The sequence below is a fragment of the Lutra lutra genome, chromosome 10 (genome assembly GCF_902655055.1).
Source record: "Lutra lutra chromosome 10, mLutLut1.2, whole genome shotgun sequence".
Lineage (NCBI taxonomy): Eukaryota > Metazoa > Chordata > Mammalia > Carnivora > Mustelidae > Lutra > Lutra lutra.
Window position 1 is genome coordinate 64,876,931 of NC_062287.1, and position 17,423 is coordinate 64,894,353.

At 40.1% G+C, this 17,423-nt stretch overlaps 1 protein-coding gene across 6 annotated transcripts in view; it reads left to right on the forward strand.

Annotated features, from left to right (window-relative positions):
* The window catches only part of ZNF143 (zinc finger protein 143), a 57,444-nt gene that overhangs the window by 21,856 nt on the left and 18,165 nt on the right, over window positions 1-17,423 (forward strand). For all 6 annotated transcript variants that reach the window (XM_047690574.1, XM_047690575.1, XM_047690572.1 and 3 more), the window contains 4 exons: window positions 7,805-7,924; window positions 9,414-9,489; window positions 10,412-10,537; window positions 13,860-14,039. In XM_047690574.1, coding sequence (XP_047546530.1) covers window positions 7,805-7,924; window positions 9,414-9,489; window positions 10,412-10,537; window positions 13,860-14,039 — 502 coding nt within the window. The remainder of the gene's footprint in view (window positions 1-7,804; window positions 7,925-9,413; window positions 9,490-10,411; window positions 10,538-13,859; window positions 14,040-17,423) is intronic.

Genomic DNA, 17,423 nt, shown 5'->3' on the forward strand with positions numbered 1-17,423 from the left:
AAGAGAGACAGTTGTAGCTACACTTGTAATAAACTAACATAGAATGGGTCTTAAAAAATCGAGTGAATTTACCACTGGACTGTATAACATTATACTGTTACCATAAAAGTCTTTTTGTCTATTACAGGGGCGCTTGGTTACTGTTTCTTTTAACATTTTAAATGTGGTTACTAGAATATATATATATTTTTTTTTTTTCAGTTAGCCAACATATAATTCATCATTAGTAGAACATATTTTTTTAGAATTAGACTCCAAGCCCAGTGTGGAGCCCAACACCGGGCTTGAACTTACAACCCTGAGATCAAGACCTGAGCTGAGATCGAAAGTCGGAGCTTAACCGACTTAGCTGTGCCGGTGCCCCTAGAACATTTTTAACTATATACATGGCTTGCACCTGTGACTCCTATTTCTCTTCATTAATGCTGGACCAGAAGTTCATGAATCCTCCATCCTTTCATGCAATTTAGTACCATAGTTGACGTTGAGAGTCCAGTACATAGTATTAAAAGGTCAAATATCGCAAAAGAACCACTGCAAATAAGCAACACCTCCTCTTGGTACTCCTACTTCTGCCAGAATGCTTAAGAACTTTTAACTCCATGCCTGGCTGAACTTTATTTTTTTTATTTTTTTTTTAAAGATTTTTTTTTTATTTATTTGACAGAGAGAGATCACAAGTGGGCAGAGAGGCAAGCAGAGAGAAAGGAGGAAGCTGGCTCCCTGCAGAGCAGAGAGCCCCGATGTGGGACTCGATCCCAGGACCCCGAGATCATGACCTGAGCCGAAGGCAGAGGCTCAACCCACTGAGCCGCCCAGGTGCCCCCTGGCTGAACTTTAAATAAAGAGATCTGCAGCTAATACAGTAGATTTTTTCTAAGTAGTCTTGTTTCAAAGCTGTAGATTTTTTTTTCATTCTGATGCTTACAGTTTAGAACTCTTTCTTTCATCTATGACATAAACATATATAATTGTGCTGCTGAGTTGTTCTTGCATGAAACCAGATTTCATAAGACAAGAAATACCTAGAGGATCTAAAGCAGCTGTGCTCATGGGGGTGGGCAGAACTCCCCCCCACCCCACCACCACCAGAAGACAGTTAGCAATGTCTGGAGACAATTTTGGTTGTCAAAATTGGGGGAATATTACTGGCATGTAGTGGGTAGATGTCCTGCAAGGCATAGGACAGCCCCCACAACAAAGAATTATCCTGTTCAAAATACCAGTAGTGCCAAATTTTTTAAAACCGTGATCTAAAGTACTTGATTTAAGAATGCCCAAGTGTTCATTTGTGGGAACTGTAAGGCTAATGGGGTAGGTATTTGGGGGAGATTCTGACTGCTGTCATTGCCCTTATGCTGTACCACCCTTAGTTAAGTAGAAAACAGCATGGTATTAAAGTAGCACACCTGTGTAATAAAAAGTCCATGTAGTTTCTACTCTGCCATGTAATAGCTGTGTGACTGAGCAAATCACTTGACTTCTCTGGATCTGAGTTTTCTCATCCGGCAAATGAGAATAACTTGCCTTACCCATCTCATGAGGTTATGAAAACCAAATGAGATTTTCATTTGGTTGACACTTTGGGTAACACATGAGAACATTATTTTTTAACTATATAAGTATTATGTGACATTGTTCATGCTTTACAATATGAATACTAAGAATACTAGAATACTAAGGGTTTTTTTCATGGTAGCCATTAGTTTATTTTAACTTCATTTGAAACTACTTGGAAATATTGGAGATCAAAGTGCTTTGGCTTGGTACTTTTAATCAGATAGATATTAATCAGATAGATATTTAATCAGATCAGATCTGATTTAATCAGATATTACTTTTAATCTAATAGAAGGTACAGAAAGCCAGTGAAGCCAGCTTAGGAAAAAAAAAAAGAGATATTGTAAGGATACAGCAGAGCTTATAAGAAGCCAAAAGCATGAACTGATGGATAGCCAGGCTTCACAGGAACCAGAATTGCAAAGAAGTCACTCCTTTTTCTTCCTCCTCCCCTCTTCCATGGCATCTCTGCTTTCTTTGCAGATAGGTGTCCTGTTTTCGTTGTATTTGCATCTGGCTCATCACAGCCATGCTTTCTCAGGTTTACCACCCACAACTAACTCAAGATTTTCCTTTATTTCTCAGGTCATATTCCAGGGAAGGAAAGTTCATGGACTTAGCTTGATTTTTAAGTTGAGCCGTGTAAGGCATAGGTTACTGGTCAGCCTTATATACACCATCTGTTCTGGTTATCAGGCTCTGTGGCTGGTATGGCAGATCTCCCAGAACATGGGTTGGGTGATTACCCCCAAACCTGTCTGTATATATAGGCAGTTTTAGTGTAGATCCTATTCCATGCGTATTTTCTGTACTTTTCTCTAGCTATGTGATCTTGAGTAAACAAACTTTGCTTTTCTAGGCCTCTTCTTTTCATCTCTAAAAGGAAGGTATTTGATCAGTGGTTATTAATCAGGGGCAAACATGAGATTGAGTTACAGAAGTTTTAAAAATAACCCCTGACTGGGGCACGTGGCTCTGTCGGTTAAGCCTCCATCTCTTGGTTTTGGCTCGGGTCATGATCTGAGGGTCATGGGATTGAGCCCTGAGTGGGCTCCACACTCAGTGGGGAGTCTGCTTCCCCTCCCTCTGCCTCAACGCCCCACTCACACTTTCCCTCTTTTGTTAAAATAAATAAATAAATCTTTTTTTTTTTAAAGATTTTATTTATTTATTTGACAGAGAGATCACAAGCAGGCAGAGAGGCAGGCAGAGAGAGAGGAGGAAGCAGGCTCCCCGCTGAGCAGAGAACCCGATGCGGGGCTCGATCCCAGGACTCTGAGATCATGACCTGAGCCGAAAGCAGCGGCTTAACCCACTGAGCCACCCAGGCGCCACAAATAAATAAATCTTAAAAAAAAAAAAAAAAAAAAAAAACCAGGACTAAGATCATTTTCCAGAGATTTGATCAGTAGGTCTGAGATAGAACCCAGGATTTTTTCAAAAAATACATTTAGTAGTTTTTTTTTTTTAATTATTTCAAAGAAGTACATTGGAAAAAACCAAAATGACCAATTATCTTACTATGTAGGTAGCTACTGCATACTTTTTTTTTTTTTTTAAGATCAGCATGTTTACTTATAGAAAATCCATTTGTTGTCTTATCTTCCATTTCTCTCATCAGTGTTTTATAATTTTCAGACTACAGGTCTTCATCTCCTTGGTTAAGTTTATTCCTAGGTACGTTATTCTTCTTGGTACAATGGGAATGTACCGGTTTTCTTAACTTCTCTTTTTGCTGTTTTATTATTAGAGTATAGAAATATAACTAATTTCTGTGTTTTAATTTTATATCCTGCTACTTTACTGATTAATTTATTCTAATAGTTTTTTTTGGTGGAATCTTTAGGGTTTTCTATATATAGTATCATGTCATCTGCAAGTAGTAACAGTTTTAACTTCTTTCTTCCTAATATAGATGACTTTTATTTCTTTGCTTGTCTGACTGCTATGGCTGGACCACTTTCTTATACCATATAGAAAAATAAACTCAAAATGGATTAAAGCCCTAAATGTGAGGGGCGCCTGGATAGCTAGGTGGGTTAAGTCTCTGCCTTTGGCTCAGGTCATGATCTCAGGGTCCTGGGATCCAGCCCTGCATCAAGTTCTCTGCTCAGCAGGGAGCCTGCTTCCCTTTCTGTCTCTGCCTGCCTCTCTGCCTACTTGTGATCTCTTTCTCTCTCTCTGTCAAATAAATAAATAAAATCTTAAAAAAAAAAAAAAGACCTAAATGTGAGACCCGAAACCATAAAACTCCATAAAACTCTTAAAGAAGAACAAAGGCAGTAATTTCTCTTGACATTGGCTATGGCAACATTTTTTGCAGCCAGATCTCCTAAGGCAAGGGAAACAAAAGCAAAAATTAACTATTGGGACTATGTTAATATAAAAAGCTTTTGCACAGTAAAGGAAACCATCAATAAAACAAAACAGCCTACTGAATGGGAGAAAATATTTGCAAATGATATATTCAATAAGGGGTTAATATCTACGTTATATATTAAAAAAACTTAAACAATTCAAGACCAAAAAACCAAATAATTGGATTAAAATGGGCAGAGGACCTGAAATACTAATTCAAAAAGATATATGCACTCCTATCTTTATTACAGCATTACATACAATAGTGAAGATATGGAAGCAGCCCAAGTGTCTATTGACTGATGAATAAAAGAAATTATGGTATATATAAAATGGAATATTTTGCAGCATAAAATGAAAGAAATGAGATCTTGCATTGGTGACAACTTGGATGGACCTAGAGGGTATGCCAAATGAAATAAGTAGGAGAAAGACAAATACCGTATGGTTTCATTTATGTGTGGAATCTAAAAAAACAGACAACAAAAAAGCAGAATCAGACCTCTAAATGCAGAGAACAAAACGATAGCTGCCAGAAGAGAAGGAGTGTGGGGGGATGGGCAAAAGGGGTGAAGGGGAGAGGGAGATACAGGCTTCCAATTATGGAACGAGTACATTGAGGGAATAAAAGGCACAGCACAGGGAAACTAGTCAGTGTTGCATGATGACAGGCGGTAGCTACATTGTTGTAAGGGTGGCATGTCACATAGAGACATTGAACCACTATGCTCTATACCCATAGCTAATATAACGTTGTGTGTCAACTATACTCAACTAAAAAAAGTTAGATTTAAAAAACCCCTTATCTCATTGTACCCTTAAAAAAAATCCAAATGGGGTGCGCCTAGGTGGCTTAGTCAGTTGGGCGTCTGCCTTCCGCTCAGGTCATGACCCCAAAGTCCAGGGATCAAGCCCTCATTGGGCTCCCTGCTTGGCGGGGAGCCTGCTTCTCCCTCTCCCACTTCCCCTGCTTGTGTTCCCTCTCTCACTGTATCTCTCTAAGTCAAAAAAAAAAAAAAAACAAAAAACAAACAAGTGGTACAGAGAGATAAAAATAAAAAGTGAAGGACCGCTACCCAATAATAATCATTGTTAGAATGGCTGTGGAGGATTTTTGTTTGTTTCTTTAAGTAGGCTCTACACCCAGTGTGGGACTCAAACTCAAGACCCTGAGATCAAGAGTCACATGCTCTACCGACTGAATCAGCCAGGCAGGCACCCCTTTGTTTTTTTAAATCTTCCTGGCAATTCTGATGTGTCCCATGTTCCCTAAAGGTCCCTCTGTTGCCACACTTCTTCGATTAATTCCTCTCTTGAAAGAGAGCATACTTTTGAGAATTCTTCAGGTTGCTTGAATTTTATCCTTTCCCAAGCATATAAATTATTGACATCCTAATATATACAGGTTTACATAAGTCAGATAACAAAAGTCCTATCTTCCGTGTATATCAGACCTTTACAGTAAACTGAATTTCAAGTACTGAGCTAGGCAGTAAAAGCACCAGTTTTCCACAGCCCTGTCAGCTCAGTCACTGCAGCCACAGAAGCTCTGCCATTCAGTTACCGCTGAGCTGCTGCAGCCTGAAGCCCGGTGGCTCACTAGCGTGAACTCTGGAGCTCATCTGCTTCAAGTCCTACTTCCCAGCCTTTGACCTTGGGCAAGTGACATTACTTAACTATCCTGAGCCTCATTTTTCTTATTTGTAAATCATAGGAAATAGTTAATTCATTGGAGGACCAGCAAGGTCGCACACAAGCAAAGCACCCCCCACCACGCAGCACATAAGTGCACCCCCTCAGGGAAGGGCAGTGAACCTCTTTAGTATTGAAGTCACTTTGGAATTCAGTCTTAGGCTCCGCCCTTTATTTAACCAGTGGGATTTGCACCTCCTCAGAACCCTGGAATGTTAAAGCTAGAAAGGAATTAGCATTATCTTCTCCTACCTATGGTGGTTTTCAAACTCTGATTTTTCGGTCCTAGGGTTTCTTTGCCATCCCTCCGGGACAAGCAGAGCTTTGAGCCACCCATACCTGCCTGGGCCAGCAGAGGCAGGAATGCTTTCATCTGTTTTGCACAGTAGAATGCTGTGTAAGATCTCATCTAGCAAAGGAATTTAACTCCTTAAAAAAAAGTTTAAAAAAGAAAAAAAAAAATCACTGATTTAGGACAATGTGTTCTTTATACAGATGAGCAAGCCCTACTGACTTGCCGAAGGTCACACAGTGAATTTATGGCAGAGCTGAGGTTCTCTCTTAATTCCCAGAACATACATTAAGCAAGATAGTAATGAAGTCATTTTCTGTGGATGGTTTTAGAAGCTGATTAGCATTACACTGGTATTAGCTTCTCTGTTGCCCTTGAGACATTTCCCTTACGGTAATACATTAGGCTTTTCTTTCGACAAAGACTATGTCTGTCCTATACTGAAATAACCAATACAGCCGTGCCTCTTCATTTAGCTTTTGAAATTTGGACTCTGTCCACCTTCATCCTTAAAATATCTGCAGAATCATCTATTGCTTTCTATTCCGTGGTCATTGTCCTAGGCTGATTTTCACCACTTCTTCCCTGCATATTCATGATTACACAGACTTTAGTTTCCTTGCGTCTTTTGTCTTTCACTGTTGCACGCCATTACCAGAGTTCTCTTTATAAAACACAGAACTGATCTCGGTCAGTCCCTTACTTTAAAAATGTTGGGTCCCCAGAAGAGCATGCGACTCTTGATCTTGGAGTTGTGAGTTCAAGCTCCACATTGGGTGTAGGGCTTGGTTAAATAAATAAATAAACTTAAAAAAAAAATGTTAATACCTGCCTTTGCATTCATTATCTAGATTTACTCTTCAGAATGGCTTCTAGGGACACCTGGGTGGCTCAGTCTGTTGGGTGTCTGCCTTTGGCTCAAGCCATGATCCCACAGTCCTGTGATCAAGTCACACATCGGCCTTCTTGATCAGTGGGGAGCCTGCTCTCCCTGCTTGTGCTCTCCCTCTCTGACAAAATGAATAAATAAAATCTTAAAAAGAAAGAAAGAAAGAAAGAAAGAAGAATGGCTTCTAAAGCTCTTCCCAAATGTGATCTTCAGCTTCCCTTTCTTTTTCATGTTACTCACTGCCATATAGACATAATCCTCTCATACTAAGTTTCCAGTTCTTCCAGGCACACTTCCATATTTTTGGTCATACTCTTCTTCTGTCTGGACTGCTTGCCTCACTCCTCATTTTCAGCCTTTAAATTTCACTGTGAAACAAGGCACCCTAACCTACAGCTCTGTCAGCCCAGGGCCCACAGAGTAGAAAGTTGTTCTTCCATTTTTATGGTATCTTAATTTCTAAAATAGGTGGTCATCTTTAAAAACTTCTGAAATCAGGAAAATTGTTTGAAGTCTTGTGATGTTGAGTCCCAGAAAAATCTCCTGAATATAAGTACCAGACCTAGGATCAGATGCACTGTACTGTCTCCCGCAGGTGACGGTAACAGCAACATAAACCCCTCTTTTTTCAGTGCTTTGAAAGGCTTTTGAAGTTGAAAATGCGTTTTACGTTGTTTTTAGAACAGATGTCCTATATATATATATATTCCTTGAACCTGTCATGGAATACTTGCATACAATGGTGATGCTTCCTGGATAGAATTCTCTAGAATGGAAATAGATCTGTGAGCTCTAGCTCTGCCCCCTCGTGGAGCTCATCTTTTGACTTCTTCCCAGCTGCTGACTTTAGCTCTGAAACAGAAATAACCTAACTGGTTCAACATGACAGAATCTTTGTAAAATGATAATCTGAATCTGGAAACCCACATTACAGTTTTTTTTTTATTCTGCAAACAGTAATTTCATCTACCTTATTTCTGTATGAATAAACCGTACTTTTTGGTTTCATCTAGATTGTCTTACAAGGACATGCGACAAGAGTAACTGCTAAATCCCAGCAGAGTGGAGAGAAGGCATTTCGCTGTGAATATGATGGATGTGGGAAATTATATACAACAGCTCATCACCTTAAGGTATGTTTAAAGGAAATGCTCTATCTAGGTATGACAATACTGAGGACATTAAATGCCAGCACGATATATTGATAGCATTAAAAAGCCGTTATTTTCCCTCACTTACCAGGATAAAGACACACGCTCATGCTTGAACAGGCCATGCAAAACCCTATGCAGATTTTAGAAACTCTCAGCTGTCCGAGAGCTTGAGCTTTTCCTTTCTATCTCCCTAATGTCTGTTGTTCTACCTGGCACATGGTAGATACTCTGTGTATTTGAATATATTTTTGTCAGATGTGAAATTTATGTTAAGTTTAGGAGAGCTGGTGGTGTAATTCTGTTAACAGTGATTTGCTGAAATCTAGCAGAAGTTGCTCTTAATGTGCCCTGTCTTTCAAATATATGGGCCACATGTTTTGATGGCAGCTACACACAACATACCACAACTCAGTAGCTAACACTCACTGAATAACTTACAGTGTGTCAGGAGGTGGTCACTTAGCCTGTTTAGGATAGCAGTCCCCATTACTCATTGGTGTGTAACCTTGACATGTTACTTGGTGTCTTAGGGCCTCATTTTCCTTATGATAAATCACCTCCCTCACAGAGCGGTTATGAGAAATAAATAAGTAGATTTTATGTACGTAAAATAGCGAAAAAAATGGCGTGGTAGAGATTCAGTAAATGTTGGCCACTGTCGTGATTCTTCATTTGCCACAGCAGCCCTCTACAGTAGATACGGTTATGTCTTGGCTTTACAGAGAGGAGTTGAGGCTTAGAAGGCACCTGCCTTGGCCATCCCACTAGTTCACGGTGAAGCCTTGCCTCGGGGCAAGGCCCCTCTCGCAGCAACCTCCATGCCTCTTAACCTTACGTTGTGTAGCCTTTCCCTACGGTCTGCTCCTAGCTCTCACCATGTCTGTGTTCCATACAGACACCTCTGACCACCTCCAGTACTCCTGTTCTGTAATTAAAATGAGTACTTCTTAACATACAGCATTTAGGTCTGTATTGAGAATTGGTGGGCCATAGTTTTTGAGTAAAGCTGTCTTTTGTTTAAAAAAAAAAAAACACAAACAACAAACTGCAGTTCAGCCTCGAACAACACAGGTTTGAACTGCGCGGTCCTCTTACGTGTGAATTTTTTCAAATACGGTATAGTACTGTAAATGTATTTTAATAACATTTTCTTTTCTGTGGCTTCCTGTATTAGAAGAATATAGTATGGGAAATAACGTGATAACATGATAAACTTTCATTATGCTTTATGCTCTTGGTAAGGGTTCTGTTCATCAGTAAACTATTAGTAGTTTACATTTTTGGGGGGTCAGGAAGTTATACACAGATTTTCGACTGCATAGAGGCAGGGGTCAGCACCCCTAACCCCTGTGTGGTTCAAAGGTCAACTGTAATTCAATGGGGGGAAAAAATAAATAGGTCTCTCTTGAGACCATCTACCTGAGGGATGCCTGAAGAAAATAGACTCATGCCTGCATTTTAATGACAGGTCCATGAGCGATCACACACGGGAGACCGGCCTTATCAGTGTGAGCATCTAGGCTGTGGGAAGGCATTTGCAACAGGTAAAAACATTAATTTTCTTCGTTTCATAGTTTGACTTAGGGGGCAAGCAGGGACTGGCCAGGGGCAGTTACTGGCCAGGAGCAGGAATTGACCGCTTGCCTTTGTCTGAATTAGTAGATGCTCAGTAACCAGGGTTTCGGTCTCTCCCTTAACTTCCTCCTGTCCTGCTTGCTCTATTCTCTCTCTTTCTCTTTCTGCTTCCATTTTTCTCCTCAGGCCTACCTCTGCCTACTGTGGTGTTTCACTCCACACTCTGCTTTCTTTTTGCAGAAAAATAAAGGCCAAGCATTAGAAGCAGACACAGAATTTAACATTAGGACAGACCTGAGGAAACCATGGGCAACTGGGACTTAGCAGGGGTTGGGGCCTGCCTGGGGAGACATCCAGCAGGGCCAGCACTGGGACCAGGCCTCCTGACTTCCACCCTGTTCCTCATTTTTTTTTTTAAGATTTTATTTATTTATTTGACAGAGAGAGATCACAAGTAGAGAGGCAGGCAGAGAGAGAGGGGGAAGCAGGCTCCCTGCTGAGCAGAGAGAACCCGATGCGGGGCTCGATCCCAGGACCCTGAGACCATGACCTGAGCCGAAGGCAGAGGCTTTAACCCACTGAGCCACCCAGGTGCCCCCCTGTTCCTCATTTAATGTCTCAATTCCACCTCAAGCTTTTGGGGTAGGAGTTGTGAACATCTAATAAGATTGGGGCACTTAAAAACAAGAAACACATACAACCTCTTCTAGACAGAGTTGAAACTATGGAATTTCCAGCATGATGACCCTTAGCTGTCATATTCTTGTCCATTGTTGATAGCTGCTCTGTTGTGTTTGCCAGTATTATATCATATTTTTCAATTGTTTAATCTCAGTTGGCATGCTTAGAGGGATCTCAAATAATGAAATTTCTTTTATATTTTTCTTAAAGGTTATGGATTAAAAAGTCATGTCAGAACTCATACAGGAGAAAAGCCATATCGGTGTTCAGAAGATAATTGTACTAAGTCTTTCAAAACTTCAGGAGATCTACAGAAACATATCAGAACTCATACAGGTACTGATAGAATAAATACCATATGTAGGCCAGGATTTGACTGATTGATTTAAGGCCAGGAATTTTTTTTTTTTTTTTTTTAATTTTATTCATGTATGTGAGAGAGAGAGAGAACATATGTGCCCATGAGCTGCGGGGAGGGGCAGAGGGAGAGAGTGAGGGACAAGCAAACTAAGCAGACTCCCCTATGAGTGCAGAGCCCGATGTGGGGCTTAATCCCAGGACCCCAAGATCAGGACCCAAACTGAAGTCAGAAGCTTAACTGACTGAGCCACCCAGGCACCCTGAGGCCAGGAATTCTTAAAAAAAATTTTTTTTTAAAGATATTATTTATTTATTTGACAAAGAGACAGCGAGAGAGGGAACATAAGCAGGGGGAGTGGAAGAGGGATAAAGCAGACCCCCTGCCGAGCAGGAAGCTGGATGCTAGGGGCCCATTGTAGGACTCGGGATCATGACCCCAGCCAAAGGCAGGCGCCCAGGTGCCCCGAGGCCAGGAATTCTTAATCTGTAGGGAGGGGACTTGGGGAAGGAGTCTCTGGAAATTTCAGAGTTAGCTTCAAGGGTTTCTCTTAAACTCCTTGCTGTTTACATCTTTCCAGGATGAAGGCCCATAATTTTGTTAGATTCTCAAAGGGGTCCATGTCCCAAGAAGGATGAGCAATAGTCATAGATACAGTTTGTAGGTATTATAGTCATAGTCAATCGACTATAGTCATAGATACAGTTTGTAGGTATTATCTGAGCAATAGGCTTATTTACCCAGGATTGCACATCTACTTAGTAGCCCAGCTCAGACTAGAACCTAAGGCACCCAGTTCCTTCTCAATTCAGCATTGCTTCTCCTGTGTTAAGTTGCTGCTAAAGAAAATGAACTCCTACAGCCCTACAGAAAAAAAGGCTTATTACTTCCTTGTGATCATCTCTCACCCCCTTTAATTTCCTCCTCTCCTTTTCCTAAAAGGTACTTTGTTTTTATCTCCCCTCCCCCTCTCTTTCTTGTTCTTAATTATCTGTAGAATTGTAAAGGTAATTATTTGCTTTGGATGAGAGCTGGAGGAATCTCAGAAACTGTTGATAAGAGATGCTGTTACAAACTATTGATTAAGCTTATTTATAGCTTAATAATTTAGTTTCAAATTTTACCACAGATGTTTTAAACATAGTCTGATAACTTTGTCCCCAGATACTTCTAAGTATTCTAAAATAGTTCAGCAAATTTCCATTGAGGACTTGCTAGTCATTAAAATTTAGCTTATAATACATATATGATCCCAGATACGCTTTGCTTTACAGTGTTCAGGAATAAAGCTATAGATCTCTGCTTCTATTTTATTCATGTATTTATCTTTATTCATTGTTATCAGATGCAAGTGTTTCCAAATTCCTGCAAATTCTATTTGGATTTGCTGTATAATGCCAACCTGTTATATAAAAGTTACATAAAAACATAATCTAGTTCCATTAATATTTGGTCAAAACATTGGAATTGTGATTCCTTTGATAGAACTCACTTAGCAAATCATATAGTCATGCATCAGTTTTTAAATTGTGAGTATTTTCATTGGTAAGATGCTGGATTGAGTAAGCGGGCTTCAGGGATGTCTATTACAAACAAATGATTTCAGCAAAAACAAAGCAAGGTGCTACAGGGTCAGAGGAGTAGTGTATATAACACCATGGGAATTGCTGGAATGCTAGATTCCTCATCACAGCATGTCAGAGCTGGGAAAATGTTAAGGTCATCTAGAGCCAGAGAGAAGGGACTTACCCAAGATAGACTATTTTCCTTAGGTTAACATATTGGGGGGGGGGGGGACTTTCTCTAAAGAAAGGATCAGAGGTTCCTGCTCCTTTTTAAATGATTTCATACTGGGGCGCCTGGGTGGCTCAGTGGGTTAAGCCGCTGCCTTCGGCTCAGGTCATGATCTCAGAGTCCTGGGATCGAGCCCCGCATCGGGCTCTCTGCTCAGCAGGGAGCCTGCTTCCTCCTCTCTCTCTGCCTGCCTCTCTGCCTGCTTGTGATCTCTCTGTCAAATAAATAAATAAAATCTTTAAAAAAAAAAATAAATAAATGATTTCATACTCGATGTAGAAATATTTTGGAATGATTTTTACCAGCAGGTAAATCATAATTTCACTTGGCCAAAAGAAAAATAACCAACTTTTATATATAGGTAAATATTTGTTTATCTACACACATAGAGATTATTATTAGGATATAAGCTTTTGGGGGATTCTAGGGTTCAGATTTTTTTTTCTAGTTTATTGATTTTTAAATTTATTTTTATTTTTTATTCAAATATTATTCTTACTCTTTTTTAAAAAATTTTTTTAATGATTTTATTTATTTATTTGTCAGAGAAAGAGCAAGAGAGAGAAAGAGCAAGAGCGCTCATGCAAGCAGGGAGAGCAACAGGCATAGGGATAGGGAGAAGCAGGATCCCTGCTGAGCAAGGAGCCCGATGTGGGGCTCGATCCCAGGACCTTCGGATCATGACCTGAGCCAAAGGCAGATGCTTAACCAACTGAGCCCCCCAAGTTTCCCTATAATTCTTATTCTTGACTCTATTTTTCTTTTGTATTTCTTTATGATATTTTTTTCTCTACTTTTCTTAGCTCATTTTTTTAATATGTCCATCTGGATGACTCCATCTTGGAAAGTCATGCAATCAGTGACAAGTTTTTAACAATATTCAGATTTCCTATAGAAATTTAAATTTGGGGGCACCTGGGTGGCTCAGTGGGTTAAGCCTCTGCCTTCAGCTCAGGTCATGATCTCAGGGTCCTGGGATTGAGCCCCACATTAGTCTCTGTGCTCAGCAGGGAGCCTGCTTCCTCCTCTCTCTCTGCCTGCCTCTCTGCCTACTTGTGATCTTTCTCTCTGTCAAATAAATAAATAAAATCTTTAAAAAAAAAAAAAAGAAATTTAAATTTGGAGTTGAAGATACTATTTATAGGGAAAAAAAGGAAAAAGCCCTGAAAGGGAAGCCCTGTACCTGAAGGCTAGGGTCTTTAGTATAATCCTAGGCAGAATTGAAGGATAAGACATTTCAATTTTTGGAGTCCCTGGGTGGCTCAGTCGGTTAAGCGTCTGCCTTCAGCTCAGGTCGTGATCCCAGAGTCCTGGCATCGAGACCCACATCAAGCTCTCTGCTCAGTGTGGAGTCTTTTTCTCCCTCTCCCTCTACCCCTACCCCTGCTTATGCCCTCTCTCTCATTCTCTCTCTCTCTCAAATAAATAAAAGCTTAAAAAAAAAAAGACATTTCAATTTTCTATGTATTTTTGTACCATGTAATTTATTCTTTTTTGTGTTTTCAGGTGAAAGGCCTTTTAAATGTCCTTTTGAAGGCTGCGGTCGGTCTTTTACAACATCAAATATCAGAAAAGTGCACATTAGGACACATACAGGAGAAAGACCGTATTACTGCACAGAACCAGGATGTGGGAGGGCATTTGCCAGTGCAACCAATTATAAAAATCATGTGAGAATACACACAGGTAACTGTCTCCAATTTTTTTTGTCTCTGTCTTTCTTCCATAAACCATTTTCCAGTCATTCCTTCCCTCCTCCTAACACTTGGTATGGTGGAGGGGGATTAAGCAACTTCAAAAAAACCTTCACATAGCTTTTATACATTGATTTATTCAACAGACACTGAACATCTGTTGTGTGTTCCCCTGCCGAGCATCAAAGATACAGAGACAAATACAACATGGTCAAGGGCAATTGAACTGGGGAGAGATGATAGACCTCCAATTGCTACGGAGTGCAGAGTGTCTCCCATTCCTTGAACAAGATGTTTTGGGAGTAGAGAGAGGGAGCAGCCATCTCTGTGGGAAGGGAGAAGCATTCAGGGAAGGCTTTCCAGGGGAAAATTGACTTTTAGACTGAGTCCTAAAATTTGCTAGGTAGAAGACAGGGGGACCGTGATTCCTGACAGGGAAAATGTCACAGTTAAAGGCACAAAAGTACAAAAAGCATGATTTATTTGGAGAATATGGCAGGCCTAGGGCACACATAGAAGACAAGCGTGAAGTGAGGTTGGAGAGGCAGGCAGGGGCCTTGTGTATGTGCTATCATGGTGAGGGTGTTTCTTAAACTGGCCTTTGTGGTGTTTATGGGGCAGAGGGGAAGGGGCAGTCTGTGGCTATATTCTTCTTTAAAAAACAGCTTTAGGGACGCCTGGGTGGCTCAGCTGGTTAAGCAGCTGCCTTCGGCTCAGGTCATGATCCCAGCGTCCTGGGATCGAGTCCCACATCGGGCTCCTTGCTCGGCGGGGAGCCTGCTTCTCCCTCTGCCTCTGCCTGCCATTCTGTCTGCCTGTGCTTGCTCTCTCTCCCTCTCTCTCTGACAAAAAAAAAAATAAATAAATAAAAATAAAAATAAAAAACAGTTTTATATAATTCACATAATATATAATCACTTAAAAATATGATTCATTGTGTGCCAACTCTACTTCAGTAAAAGTGAATAAATTCATTAACTAAAGTATATAATTCACTTTTATTTAGCATAGTCACAGGGTTGTACCATCAGCACGACCCAATTTTAGAGCATTTTCACTCCACCTAAAAGAAACTCCATACTTAGCAGTCTCCTCCCACCGCCACCCACTAACTGTAAGCAGTCTTCGTTCTGTCCTTATGGATTTGCCCATTCTGGACATTTTAGCCACATGGAATCCTATAACCTAGGGGGTTTTGCATTTGGCTTCTTTCACTTAGCACAGGGGTTCGAGGCCCAGCCATGTCACAGCATGTATCCGTAGTTCTTTCCTGTTAATTACTGAATAGTGTTCCATTATATGAATGTGTCACATTTTATTTCTCCATTGACCAGTGGCTTTCACTTTGGCTGTTATGAATAATGCTGCTCTGGGCATTCATGTACAAGTTTGTGCATGGAATTCTATTTTCATTTCTGTTGGATGTATACTTAGGACTGGAATTGCTGGTTCACATGGCAACTCTGTATTTAACATTTTGAGGAACTTCCAAACTGCTTTTTCACAGTCTCTCTAGTGACATGTGAGGGTTCCAGGGCTCCACAATGCAGCTAACAATTATTATCTTTTTGCTTGTAGCCATCCTAGCAGGTGTGAAATGGTATCTGTCTCATTGTGCTTTTGATTTGCATTTTCCTGTATCCGAAAGATGTTGAGCATCTTTTCCTGTGCTTATTAACCATATGCAGGTCTTTGGGGAACTGTCTACTGAGATCCTTTGCCCATTTTTCAAATTTGGTTCTTTTAATTGTTGAGTTGTAAAAATACTTTATTATATTTTGGATACAAGTCCCTTATCAGATACATGATTTACATATATTTTCTCCCATTTTGTGGGTTTTCTTTTCACTTTCTTCTTTTTTCTTTCTTTTCACTTTCTTGATGGTACCATTTGCAGTACAAAGGTTTTTAATTTTGATGCCGCACTTTGCAAATGTGTTTTTAGTGGTTGGAAAGGGAAAGGCAAAAGGGAGGCTAAGGCAGAATGTACATTAGTTTTTCAAGAAGTTGTTTAATACATTGTCTTGATTTCTGGTATTAAGAGTAACTTTGGGGATGCCTAGGTGGCTCAGTTGGTTGAGCAGCTGCCTTCGGTTCAGGTCATGATCCCAGCCTCCTGGGATCGAGTCCACATCGGGCTCCTTGCTCATCGGGGAGCCTGCTTCTCCCTCTGCCTCTGCCTGCCACTCTGTCTGCCTGTGCTCACTCTCTCTGACAAATAAATAAATAGATAGTAACTTTGCATTAATTTAAAATTAAAAGACATTTTTACAGAAGTTTCAGTGTTTCTCTGGCTGCATTCCCCGGAATACTTCCCCTGAAGTCATATTTCTGTACAGTCATGTCTTGTGCTTACATTGTGTAGTATGCGTTATTGCCATCGTGTTCCCTCCATTATTACACTGTTCTCTAAGAAAATGGAAAAGAAAACCATAGATTAGAAGGAAAAATTGTATTTTCCTACTATAATGTGTATTTCTTTTATCTTTAAGATACTTGATTTTTAGATTATAGTATGTTTGTATTGTAGAAGGAAAACAGAATTCCTGTCTGATTCTGTACTGTATCATTGTGTATTACAAATCATCATATACCCACTACTGAGTTCACTGAATGTTAAATAATTAGATAATTGGTGTTTGAAGTGCTTCATATTAGGTAGATGTTCTTGGTGGATTATAACACAGGTGCTTAAGAGCCTTTGTATGATATTTGGGGAAATTGGCTGTTTTTGTTTTTTTTTTTTTTTAATTTTTAAAAGATTTTATTTATTTCTCAAAGAGAGAATGCACAAGACAGGGGAGACGGGCCTAGGGAGAGGGAGAAGCAGACTCCCTGATGAGCAGGGACCCTGGGATCATGACCTGAGCCGAAGGCAGATGCTTAACAACTGAGCCACCCAAGCGCGCATTGGCTGGAATTTTTAGATGGGCTGGGAAAACATTATTTTTCCCATTTAAAGCAAGTGGAATATAGATGCATTACCTAAGAGTTTACTGTTCCACATGTTTAATGGGCAAATTAGATTCCAGTAAGAGGGATGCCTACATTAAGTTTAGAGCTTTGGAACATTTAAATAAAGTCGTGCTCTTGAATGTGACTGTACATTGGATTCACTTTTCTAAAAATAGACTTATTCCCCATATTCTGTCTGCACAAATCTGACATAATTTTATGGAATGAAGCCCAGGCATCGGTATATATTTAGAAAGCTCCAGGTTGTGTGTGTGTGTGTGTGTGTGTGTGTATAAAAATACATAAAGAAATTACCACCCACCTGGTCTTTTATGTGATTGAGAAGCAGTGAAGTAGAGAGATGCAGTACGTAGCTATAATTTTTGGTCTGACCCAGAGGAGGTCTGGAGTGGAAGAAAGA